General features: G+C 53.1%; 1 protein-coding gene across 2 annotated transcripts in view; it reads right to left on the bottom strand.

Moving 5' to 3' along the window:
* BICD2 (BICD cargo adaptor 2) overlaps positions 1-5,430 on the bottom strand; it is a 44,462-nt gene extending 39,032 nt beyond the window's left edge. For both annotated transcript variants that reach the window (XM_025891734.2, XM_025891735.2), the window contains exon 1: positions 5,076-5,430. In XM_025891734.2, coding sequence (XP_025747519.1) covers positions 5,076-5,315 — 240 coding nt within the window. In that variant the 5' untranslated portion in view covers positions 5,316-5,430. The remainder of the gene's footprint in view (positions 1-5,075) is intronic.
* Between the last annotated feature and the right edge of the window lie 7,580 nt (positions 5,431-13,010).

The raw sequence follows: 13,010 nt of genomic DNA, 5'->3' as shown, positions 1-13,010 counted from the left end.
TCACAGCTGCTGCTCTCTGCTTTTTGGAGTACTGATGTGCGGCTGCCCTACGGCCACGGGAAGAAAACAGGTGGCGAGAAGAAACAGCCCGCTGCTCCCTGTACCTGCCATCGATCACCTTCCCAGTTCCCGCACACATACCGCGCACAGCTAACTTCCGATGCTCCCAAAGCAGATGTACAATTCTTGAAATGTATTAAGCTCTAAAAAAGAAGCCGGGCCCCAGACCTCCTCGATACTATCACCTGCCTGAGCCCGGACGGCCCTGCGTCCCTGTGACCCTGCAACCCCAGCTCTGGGTCCTCCTCCCACGGGCAGACCCTGTGGAGGAGGGCTCCGGGGCCCCGGAGGGCCTTGCCCATCAGAGCCTGGGGGTCCTGGCCAGCCCCTGCCCACTGGCCAGCTTCACCTCACTGTCTCAGTAGAAGTCAATCTTTCTCTACCCCCAATGTTTGCAGCGGCACATCACCCAGTGCACCACCGTGGAGAAGTGTCACTGTGGGCGACTGCCCCTCACTGACAAGGGGAAACTGATCTCCTCCCTCCCGGGAAAGGGCTCGGGTCCCTGAGGTGACAGGGAAGCCCAGCAGGACTCCGTGCGGCCCTGGCCACAGCTCTCTCTGACCACCGCCTGCCCGTGTACTCCAGGGTCACTGGCCCCCAGTGCCCAGAGCCACAGTCACCCGCCCTGACCCTGATGGGCAGGCCGCTGGTCCAGGGCCACACGGCTCCTGAGGGCTAGGCAGGGTCCACTCTCTCCGTCGGAGCCACCGTGGAGACTGTGGCCCCGGACGGCTCGTGCAGCACCTCCTTCCCTGCCAGGGCTGTACCTCTCAGGCTCCCGCCCGCCGCTCATCTCGGGAAGCATCTCGTGACAGCCAGTCACCACAGACAGGACAGGAGGGGACATGGAGGCAACGCAGGAAACTGGTATTTCTAACGGAGGAAGAGCCCTCATGTTTGCTTTGTGACCCCTGCCCAACACGTGTTCCGAGGCAGCAAAGTGGGGAGCGTCCAGCAGTGCAGCCATGGGGAGCCAGCTGGTCACCATCCTTGCTCACCAGCAGCTGCTTCCCTCGACTGTCACCCGCAGGCACGGCCACCCCTGCGCCTCCAGGGCCCGCCAGACCCCACCTTCCACCCCAAGTCAGGCCCCTTCCCGCCCACCGCAGACGGCTGCACAGCCAGCCCGGAAGGCGCGGGTCCCCCAGGGGACTCCAGCCCCAAGGACCCTGCTCCATCCTCCAGGAGAATCCCCACAGGCTTTAGCCAAGTCGGGGCTCTTCCCACCCCCAAGAAAACACTCGAGGAGGCCTCCAACCACCCCTCCCTCCTCGGCAGGAACAGGGACAGGCTCACAGCCTTGAGCAAAACTCGGCTTCTCTGTGCCTTGGTTTCCCCAGCTGTGGGATGGACATAACAAGGTGGTGACCCCAAGGGTAGGTGTGGGGGCTGCAGGAGCCAGTGGGGAATGGGGAGGCCTTCACAGCACCCTCCTCTGTGGGACTAAACTGACTCACAGCTGTAACTTCTATGCAAAGACCTTGAGGGGACCCGGTGCCTGAGGACCTCGTTCTAAACGGTCACCCCCACCCATCCATACCTCAGTTTCCCCATCCACTGGGAGAGGAGGGTAGGAGAGGGAGGGAGGGAAGGAAGGAGTGAGTGTCGGAGACAGAGCAGCCCCCACCAGCTCTGCCCTGGCCCTTCAGGCTGAGCAGGACCGGACGGACTTCAGCGCTGAGAGCTGGGCTCAGGCAAGTCCGGAGGGGAGGCAGAGGTGGCTGCGAGAGGCACCCAGGCCTCGAAGGGCAGGCGGGCTGGCGGGCGGGCCTTCCAGGAGCTGGGAGAGGCGGGACGGGCGAGAGCAGCGAAGGCAGACGCACACAGGGCCACAGCGCGGGGTGAGCCAGGCCCGGGGCCCCAGGCAGCAGGCTCTGCTGCCCAATCTCCTATGGGGATGGCAGGGAGGGGAGCCAGGCCAGAGTGAGGGGGAGGGAAGGAGCTGACGACACGCGCTGGCACACACTAAGTAAGCACTTACTGTGTGCCGGGCACCGTGCCCAGCCCATGACACACCACAGCTCACCAAATTCCACCCACTGCTTCCCGGGCCCTAAGTAGACTGCGCAAACAAGATCCCGAGGTGGTACCCAAGGCAGGGAGGGCGCTGACCCTACACTCGGACCCCTGCCTGGCCTGAGGCACGCCCTCCAGCCCCCACATCCCTGAGGCGAGGACCAGCCACTCAGGGCACCCGCCTGGGCCCAGCAGGCAGGAGCTACCACCCCGGCACACCTGCCCCCCTTGAAGCTGCAGCAGAGGGTACGGAGCGGGACGAGGGCATGGCCACTCAGGACAGCAAACACCACACGGCTGGCTGACCGGAGGCCGTCCGATTCTCTTCCCCACGGAGCGGGGAGGGGGCACAGTGGGGCTTGGGATGCACTGGGCCCTTCTTAAGCCAGGTTCAATCACTAGCAAAAACGCTTAGGCAAAAAGGGCCAGCGGGTACCGCCCCATACACGCACGCACATGCACACACACACACACCATGGTGTCAAGACACACAAGCACCAAGTCACAAAGGCTGCAAGGCCACCACAGGGGCCCACTCGTCCTGGGCCTGGGCACAAAGCCACTCACCTGTGACCAGCCAGCCAGCTTCCCTCCCTCACAAACAGGACCATCTACAAAGGCCGGGCATGGGAGCGCAAACACCTCTGTCTGAAATACAATTTGTCAGCAACTGAACCAACTCTAGTTTGAGAAATGAAGTGTTAAAAGAACAAAAATGGCTCACCTCTCTACAAGAGAAAAAAAAGACCCAACAAAATATGTCTCATTAAATCTTGATTTTTAAAATAAGAGTTAACAGGGGTGCCTGGGTGGCTCAGTCAATTAAGCGTCTGCCTTTGGCTCAGGTCATGACCCCAGGGTCCTGAGATGGAGCCCGGCATCAGGCTCCTTCCTCAGCGGGGAGCCTGCTTCTCCCTGCCTGCTGCTCTTCCTACTTGTGTTCTCTTTGTTAAATAAATAAAATCTTAAAAAGATAAAAAAATAAATAAAAATAAAATAAAAGAGTTAACATATCCAAGTAAAACCCTGACTACAACGAATGACGTTGAGGAGAGGCTGTGCCGGCCTGGGTGTGCGTGGCCTGGTGCTACCTTCCCGCAGCGTGTCTGCGACTCCGATGCTCCTTCCTCTGGCTTCTGCTCAACTGTGCTCGCCGCACCCACAGTGCGGGGAGCTAGAGATCAGGAGAGTGGAGCTGTGTGTCCAAGACCAAGGGGCCAGTTCCTGCAGGAGCTAGTAGGTGACATCAAACTAAGCAAGCAGGCACTTGAAGAACACGTGTAGGGACTGACACACCATCCTCCTGATTCCCTCTGGGAGCCACCCTCCAGACACACCCCACAAAACGATGGTCAAAACATCTGTGTCTGTGACAGTAAAGAGCTGATAACTGAAAGGCCCCTAAGTGGGGACTGGTTCTTTCTGCTGCAGTCTGTTCTGGTCTGTTCTTAGCGTGGACATGAATGTCAGCTTGTCAACACAGAAAGGGACTGTGCTTGCTGCTGGGTCAGGGGGTGTGGAGGTGCTCAGCAAGTTAGGGCAGGGGGGAGGACCAGAGACCAGAAGGGGGCCAAAGGCACTCCTGCTCCGTATTCTCACAGCCCTCTGCCTCCCTCCACTGCAGGTGCATCCCCTCACCCCACGCACCTGGAAGGGGCCCGCCAGCAGACGACAGGACCACGGGTCTCATGTGTTGTCACCTGCCCCCCACGCCCAACGTCGGTTGGTTTACTGATTCTGACCATACGCCTGGTCTGCCTAGCACAGACCTAAGCACCCGTGTGGGCTAATACATTCTCTCCTCGTCACTATCAGAAGGGGACCTTACTGGTGTCCCCAGTGAGGCAGGGAGGCTCTGAACAGTACAGGCACCTGCCTGAGGCCACTGGGAGCAGACAAGCCAGGAGGTGAGCAGTCAGGGAGGCAGCGAGCATGGTGGATCCCAAGACCAAGGGCCAAGAGCCCACCTGGATAAGGGAAGTGTCTGGCGGGGAACGGGCACGCTGTCAGAGAAACCAACAGGCCACACACCTGACCGTGCCAGGCCTTTTCAAAAATACAATTCTCAGACCAATCTTTTCTGGGTGGGCAATGCTGCAGAAGGAAAAGCTAGGGCTCCAGCCCACGGTCACAACACCGGTAAGGAGCTAGGCCTGGATCCAAAGCTGGACGTTCCACGCAGAAAGCAGCTTCTTCCTGCCCACCCCCCACAACAGGGCTGAGGAGTCAGGGAGACCTGGAGAGAAGCTGCCCTTTAAGTCACCCAGAACTGCTTCATGGAAGGCCTGCCCAGCTCTCCGGAGAGGCTCGAAGGCAGCCTGGGGGGTCCCACCTCATCCCGGGGCCAAAATCACAGAGGAGACCCAAGGCTCCTTCGGTGACAAACACCCACGGACCTGCCACCCGACCCTGGGACGGCAGCCAAGACAGGAAGTAGGCGGAGAAGCACTGCATCCCAGAGAAGTAATCAGGGGGGCAGTCGCGGAGCTGAGCCTAGGGGAGACGAGGGGCACGGCAGCTCTCGTGGCTGACCACATTCAAGGCCAGCCCCTGTCGCGGCCCCCTCCCAGCCTCAAGGCGCTCGCGGAAAAGAGGAGAACTCACCTGCCTGTAGATGACGGGGGCCCAGGTCGGGCTTCCCCCAGCCAGCTACCTGCGTCCCTCCCACGCCCCCATCCCCCAACCCGGGACGCCCAACGCCGCAGAGGACACCGTCGCACTGGGCCCGAGGCCTGCAGCCAGAAGCAGACAGGCTGGCGACACGGCCCCACCCGCGGCCCCTGCCCGCGGAGGCCCGACCTCTCGCACGCGCGCCGTCCGCCACACCTGCGGGCCGCTGCGACACCCTGACCCCGGGCGCCGCAGTGCTGGCCCGGCCCGGCCCGGCTGCAGGGCGGGCCGGGGATGTGCCCAGCCCGGGCTCAGGGCTCCGCTCGGGGGTCCGCCCGGCCTGGCTGCCGGGGTCGGGGCTCGGCGGCGCCGCCCCTGCCGCTCACCTCCTTGAGCTGTTCCATCTCGCCGCGGATGGCCTCGTAGTCCACCTCGAGCTCCTCGAACTGCAGCTTGAGCTGGTGCTTCTCCTCGAGCACCGCCAGCCCGTACTCGGCCGCCTGGATCTTCTCGCGCGTGGTCTCGGCCAGCTCGTGCGACAGCCGCTTCACCTCGGCGCGCAGCCACTCGGGCTGAGCCTCCATCACCAGCCGCGCGTACTCCTCCTCCTCCGACGGCGCCGACATGGTGGCCCGCAGCCGGCTCGCGCGGCTCCCAGCGAGGCTCAGGCCGGGCTCCCGGGCTCCGCCGTGGCCGCCGTCGCCGCCGCCACCGCCACCGCCGCCGCCCAGCCCGACGGCGCCCGGGTCGCCGCCGCGCAGCCGCAGTGCGCTCCGTGCCGCGCGAGGCACTGTGGGGGCCGTAGTCCCGCCCGCGCCGACTACACGGCCCATCGTGCCCCGCGCCGTCAGCTCGGCCGTGATTGGCCTGCGGCCTCCGCCGAGGCGGGCCCCTTCTAAAGGCGTTGCCTCCGTCGCCGCCTCCGCGGGTATTGTGAAAGCCTTCGTCCCGCCCCCGCGCCCACTACAAGACCCGTCGTGCCGCGCGCCGCCTCCGGGCGGTGATTGGCCCTGGCCTAGGCCGCCGGCCTCCAACGCCGTCGCTTCCGTCGCGGCAGCCGGAGGTATTGTGGGGGCTGTAGTCCGCCCTCGCCCCTGCAGGGTGCCTGCTGCACGATCGGCCTTCCGCCGTCCTGCTGGCCGGGCGACTCAGAACCTGTGTCCCCGCATTTGTGGCTTCTTCCATTCCTTTCAGCAGTGTTTTTTAATTTTCAGCCTACGAGCCTTTACCTCCTTGGTTTAATCCTTAAGTGGTTTTTTTATGCTATTGTAAATGGCATTGTTTTCTTAATTTCCTTACCACCTTGTCCGCTGTCAGTGCGTAGAAATGCTCTGGAGTTTCCGTGTGTTGCTTTGTTATCCTACAATGTCGCTTAACTTGCTTATTAGCCCTATTTGCTTCTTTGGGTTTTGGTGTGGAACCCAGGGCTTGCTCCATGGGATAGCATGTCATCTGAAGTTTTAACTTGTCCCTGTCCAGTTTGGACGCCTTTCATTCCTTCTTCTTGTCTGATTGCTGCGCCTAGGACTTCCAGTGCTATGTTGAACAGAAGTGGGGGTAGCGGGCAGCCTCGTCGTCTCCCCAGTCTTCGGAAGAAAGCGTTCAGTCTTTCACCACTGAGTGCGATGTTCACTGGGTTTTTCATATATGGCCTTTATCATATGGAGGAAGTTCCCTTCTATTCTTAGTCTGTTGAGCGTTTTTATCATAAAGGAGTATTGGACTTTATCACACGGTTTTCTGCGTCGGTGAGATGATTATGTGGGTTTTTTCCCCTTTATTCTTTAATGTAGAGACACTACATTAGTTGATTTTCTTTCTTATTAATGTATGATGCATTATTTGTTTCAGGGGTACAGGTCTGTGATTCATCAGACTCACACAGCTCACAGCGCTCACCGTAGCACATACCCTCCCCAGTGTCCATCACCCAGCCACCCCATCCCTCCCACCCCCCTCCACTCCAGCAACCCTCAGTTTGTTCCTGAGATGAAGAGTCTCTTATTGTTTGTCTCCCTCTCTGGTTTCATCTTGTTTCATTTTTCCCTCCCGTCCCCTATGATCCTGTCTTGTTTCTCAAATTCCTCATATCACTGAGATCATATGATAATTGTCTTTCTCTGATTGACTCATTTCATGTGGCGTAATACCCTCTGGTTCCATCCGTCTTTTTTTTTTTTAAGATTTTATTTGTTTATTTGAGAGAGAGCATGAGCAGATGGAGGGGCAGACGGAGAGGGACAAGCAGACTCCCCGCTGAGCAGGAAGCCTGATGTGGGGCTCGATCCCATTATGACCTGAGCCAAAAGCAGACACTTAACCAACTGAGCCACCCTTATATTGGTTGATTTTCATATGTTGAACCATCCTTGCATTGTGGGAATCAATCCTATCTGGTCCTGGTGTATAATCCTTTTAACATGCAGCAGAATTTGGTTGGTTAGTATTTTGTTGAGGATTTTTGCATTAATACTCAAAAGAAATAAATGGTTTGTAAAGAAGGTATTCCTAAAGGCATATGAAAATTATAAAACTCTCCTGGTTAAGAGGATGAGGCTAAGCGGAACTGAACGTCACACGGTGTTAAGTGGGGGAAGAAACAGAAGAGAGTGTCCCTGTGCACTCAACTCTGGAACTGGGCCTTGCAAGGACCTTGCACACGGCCCGCAGACCTGGAAGAGAAGTGCAATCACTGTGGTGTGAATGGTGGTGGGAGTTGGAGAATTACTTTTCCCTGAACACTCTTTAAAAGGAATTATTGTTAATTTTAGATGTGGTTAATACATAAGAAAATGCCCTTTGGGATATAAATACATCCCAAAGTATTTACAGGTGGAGCACAGGATGCTTTGAGTTTATTTTATTCCAGAAGAAGGGGCACTGAGGTTGATGGTAGAAGTGGTTGTTGGTGGCAGCTAGAGTGGAGTGCGTGCACACACTGCTCATTATGGGCTAGACTGCTACGTCTATGTTGAAATTCTTTTAATAAAAATTTTCATGTTTCCATGTTGGAATGGCATTATCTTCATTAAAAAAAAATCATTTTCCTGTCTCTGCTCTGATGTGTCAGGCTGCCATCTGAGTGTCACTTGACTTCTAGGTGGCTGTCCCTACTGGGATAGATGCATGACTAGTGGACATGAATTCTGACCTCATACTTTGACCTACCTCTTTTTTTTTTAAGATTTTATTTACTTATTTGACAGAGAGAGACACAGCAAGAGAGGGAACACAAGCAGGGAGAGTGGTAGAGGGAGAAGCAGGCCTCCCACCGAACAGGGAGCCCGATGTGGGGCTCGATCCCAGGACCCTGGGATCATGACCTGAGCCGAAAGCAGCTTAATGACTGAGCCACCCAGGCGCCCCACCATAACAGCATTTTTAAAAAGTAAATTTAGGGCCTCTGGGTGGCTCAGTCGTTAAGTGTCTGCCTTCGGCTCAGGTCATGGTCCCAGGGTCCCGGGATCAAGCCCCGCGTCAGGGTCCCCACTCCGCAGGAAGCCTGCTTCTCCCTCTCCCATTACCCCTGCTTGTGTTCCCTCTCTCACTGTGTCTCTCTCTGTCAAATAAATAAATAAATAATCTTTTTAATAAATAAATAAATAAATAAATAAATAAATAAAATGCTGTTATGGTTTTTAGGTAATATGCACAGGTTTAGAATTTCAGTTTAAAAGAATATACAACTACAGGGGTGCCTGCCTGGTTGGCTCAGTTGGTAGAGTACGCCACTCTTGATCTCGCAGTTGTGAGTTCGAGCCCCATGTTGGGTGTAGAGATTACTTAAAATTTTTCTTAATCTAAAAAATATATACAAAATAAAAGAACATAAACTACACACCTATCAGAATGGCTAAAATAGGGGGGGAAAAACCAGTGGTGACAACAAATGCTGGCAAAGATGCAGAGAAGCAATCACTCATACTGCCTTCAAGAAAGCTATTTGTCCTTTTCCTATAAAACTGAACATGCTGTTGCCACAGGACTCAATAATTCCATTCCGGGACATTTATCTTAAAGAAATGAGAATTTGTGTTCACATAAAAAATGTGTACACAGGGGCGCCTGGGTGGCTCAGTCGTTGAGCGGCTGCCTTCGGCTCAGGTCATGATCCCGGGGTCCTGGGATCGAGCCCCGCATCGGGCTCCCTGCTCAGCGGGAAGCCTGCTTCTCCCTCTCCCACTCCCCCTGCTTGTGTTTCCTCTCTTGCTGTGTCTCTCTCTGTCAAATAAATAAATAAAATCTTAAAAAAAAATAATGTGTACACAGATGTTCACAGCAGCTTTATTTGTAAAAATCCCAAACCAGAAACAACCCAAAATATCTTTCATCAGGTTAATGGTTAAAAAAAAAAAAAACATCGTGGTGCATCTGTACCATGAAATACTACTCAGCAATGAAAGGAATGAGCTTCGGAACACACAACAATCTGGGTGAATATCCAGAGAATTACACTGAGTGAAAAAAGCCAATCCCAAAAGGTTATGCAATGTATGATTCCATTTATGGGACACTCTTGAAATGACAAAACTAAGGAAATGGAGAACACATTAGTGGTTGCCAGGGTTGGGGTTGCAGAGGGTGTGTGAGGATATAAAAAGGCAACATGAGGGACCCTTGTGGTCATGGCCGTGTTCTGTATCTTGCTCTGCTGTGTGTCATGAATATACACATATGATAAAATTGCACAGAACACGCACTCAGTGACTATACGTAAACCCAGTGAGATCTGAATTAGATGGGTATCCATACCCGCCTCTGCTTCATGATATTGTACTAGACTTGCAAAAAACATAACAGAGAAATATAAACAGAAAATATGGTATGGCTTTTATTTGATTAATAAAGTCTTTATTTACTTATTTATTTATTTGACAGAGACACAGCCAGAGAGGGAGCACAAGCAGGGGGAGTGGGAGAGGGAGAAGCAGGCTTCCCGCGGAGCAGGGAGCCCGATGCGGGGCTCAATCCCAGGACCCTGGGATCATGACCTGAGCCGAAGGCAGATGCTTAACGACTGAGCCACCCCAGGCGCCCCCAGTGAGCAAAGTCTTAATCCGAAGTGCTCATTTCTGGGACAGCTGGGTGGCTCAGTTGGTTAAGTGTCTGCCTTCGAATCAGGTCATAATCCCAGGGTCCTGGGATCGAGCCTTAGCAGGGAGGTTGCTTCTCCTTCTCCCTACCCCTCTGTGAACTCTCTCACTCTCTCTCAAATAAATAAATAAAATCTTAAAAAAAAAGCCAAAGTGGTCATTTCTGTCAAGAGATAAAAGAAACTAATGACATCAGAATTATACATATTTGTACATGAAATACACAGAGAAAAGTAAGCCCCCTGTATATCAAGGAGATATACAGACACATATTTCTTCTCATTTAAACAAAGTGATTGTGTATGATACTCACCAGTTCCTCTCAGCAAACACTTTTATGGCTGCATACTTCTCTGTGGTATAGGTGAGCCATACTTCTGCTCTGCTGATGGACACTAGGTTGATTCTGGTCTTTTACAAATACATCAGTGTAGCAATAAATATCCTCCCCCACCTTTAGGGCTTACACAACTCTCTTGTTCCTGGAAGGAGAACAGTACAGTTGGTAAAAGTTGCTGAGTTAATATTACCATGGCTGTTCAGTTGATCTAGCTATTGGGATTGGAGCTGCTTTGGGCGCCTTTCTCAGTCTGGCTTCTGACTGATGAGTGGACACCTCTGTCCCTTGGGCTTTCCTGCCAGGACCTCACCTCTGCTCTCAGGTGACCAGGGGTGGGGGTCCTCTTGCTTGAGTCAGGACAGCTCTGATGGGGGGCATCCAATTGGAATTATCACCCAACAGTGGAGATTGTCTGCAAGAACCTCTGCTCCTCCACAGGGCCCCTTTTGCCTTTTGAAGCTCTGATATACTCCTCAAATTGATCTATAGATTTCACACAGTGCTTATCAAAATGCCAGCTGGCTTTTTTTTTTTTTTTTTTTGCTGAAACTGATCAATGGAATAAAATCAAGAAATTAACCCACACTTTTATGGTACATTGATTTTCAGCAGATCCTTTAGGGACAAGAAGAAATCCACACACAAAAGAATGAAGCTGGAACTCCGCCTCACACCAAATGTGAAATTAAATGGGATTATTATGTGAAATTAAATACCTGAATGGAAGAGTAAAAGCCATGACTGTTGGAAGAGAACCTAAGTATAAATCTTGGTGACTTTGGTTTCTTAGAGGTGACACCACAAGCACAAGCAAAAAGAAAAAATAGATAAAGTGGACTACATCAAATTTTAAATTTGTGCTCCTGAGGACAATATTAAGAACAGAAGGGAGAAAGTCTCTCTGGACTCCTGAGTGTAGGTGGACTTGGAAGTCAACCTTAGGGACCGTGGCGGCCGGCGCCCTCTGCTGACCGCACGCAGCTCTGCACCTGCAGACCTGGCCGGGGACCCACCTAGGAGAAGGGTTTTCAGGCGGCAGGAGGAGGGCCGGAGGAGAGGGCAGGAGGGAGAGCCGCAGGGAAAGGGGAAATCTTTCTGTGGGAGCACTGCACTCTGATAAGCATGACCCCAACACCAGCAATGTCCACCCCAGCTTGGGCCGCCGGAACAACACACCACGGACTGGGCGGCTCACACAACATTTACTTCTCACAGTCCAAGAGGCTGTCCAAGATCAGGGTGCCAGCATGGTTGGGTTCCGGCGAGGCCTCTTCCTGGCTTGTAGGTGGCAAGCTCTCCCTGTGTCCTTGTGTGGCGAGGGTTCCTCTTCTTCTTCTAAAGGCACTGACCCTTTTGGATTGGGGCCCCACCCCAGTAACCTCATTGAACCTGTATGACGTCCTCTAGGCTCTTCTCTACTGTCACACCAAGGGTTTAGGTTTGGACATGTGACCTTTAGGGGGAAACAGTTCAGTCCATAGCAACAAGAATAATAGAGAGAAGTCCAAGATGGAGGAGGGGTAGGAGACCTTAGTTTCGTCAGGTCCCAGGAACTCAGCTAGATAGCTAGCAAGTCATTCTGAACACCTGCGAACTCAACCAGAGACCTAGGCAAAGAATTGCTGCAACTCTACAAACAGAAAAGCAACCACTTTCTGCAAGGTAAGAGGCGCGGAGAAGTGGATCCGAGGAGATATATGGGAAAATAAACAGCATGGGGAGGGAGCCTCTGTAAGCTGGCTACTGGAAAGTGATAGAGCAGCGGAGCACAAAATCGGAACTTTCAGAAGTGGGCTCTGGTGAGGGACATTGCTCAGGTGGTGAAGCAGGGTGGAACCCTCGCTGGGACAGTGTGGTCTCAGGATCCTTAGGGTCACAGGAAGACCAGAGGTGCCTGAGTGCGTCAGAGCTCCCACGCATCGGAGCAGGGAAGCCGGCTGCAATCAGCAAGCCCAGGAGTGGGCTCTCAGCTTGGGGTTGCCATAAACCTCGACCCACGGCACAGTCTGGTGACTGCTCTCCAAACAGAGGGCCAGCAAGAGGCAGAACCACAGTGAGACTCCCCTTCCTCCCCTGGGAGGAGCGGCATGGGTGCGCCCTGCAGGAGCCTGCAAGGTTTGGGGACTGGAAAGGGGGTCACATGCCTGAGATAGAAATGTTCAGTTACAGGCTGAGTGAGAATGGAATGGGGACAGAGACCAGAGAGACAGAAATGATTGACTCTTTTTCCCTGAGGACACACTGAGGAGTAGGGGGCACGATCTTTCAGCTCTGGGGCTAGAGACTGGGAGGTCACCATTTTCATTCTCTTCCTCCAAAGCTACTCAGAAAGCCTTGAGGGAACAAAAGCCACATAGAGCAATCTGGAACAGATTACTTAGCCTGGCCCTCTGGTCAAGGCGGTGCAATCCCGCCTCGGGCAAATAAACTTGAGAATCAAAGCAGCTGGCCCCTCCCCCAGAAGATCAGCAAGAACATCCAGTGAAGACCAAGTTTACCGATCACACAGAACTGCAAAACTCCAGTGCTAGAGGGAAATAGTATATAGAATTCATGTTTTTTTGCCCCATGATTCCTTAGTCTCCCAATTTTAATTTTTTTCTCTTTCCTTTTTCAACTAATTTCTTATTTTATCAACTATTTTTAAGTATTTTTTAATTTTCATTTTTATAGTTACATCCTATCTTTTCACTGTACTTAATTTTATTTTTTATATATAAGCTTTTCTTTCTTTACAATTTTGGGATGCAGTTTCTTCTAACAAACAGACCAAAATACATCCAGAATCTAGTGTATTGCTTTGTTCTCTTCACCTGTTTATATTCCTTCTTTTTTTGACTTTTAATTTTCATTTTTACATTCTATCCTTTCATTTTATTTAATTTTAT

Source organism: Callorhinus ursinus, unplaced genomic scaffold, assembly GCF_003265705.2.
Source record: "Callorhinus ursinus isolate GAN/ISIS: 27379988/994484 unplaced genomic scaffold, GSC_fseal_2.0 scaffold28, whole genome shotgun sequence".
NCBI classification, from domain to species: domain Eukaryota; kingdom Metazoa; phylum Chordata; class Mammalia; order Carnivora; family Otariidae; genus Callorhinus; species Callorhinus ursinus.
The sequence above is the reverse complement of the archived record's forward strand: the minus strand, read 5'-3'. Positions and strand labels throughout refer to the sequence as shown.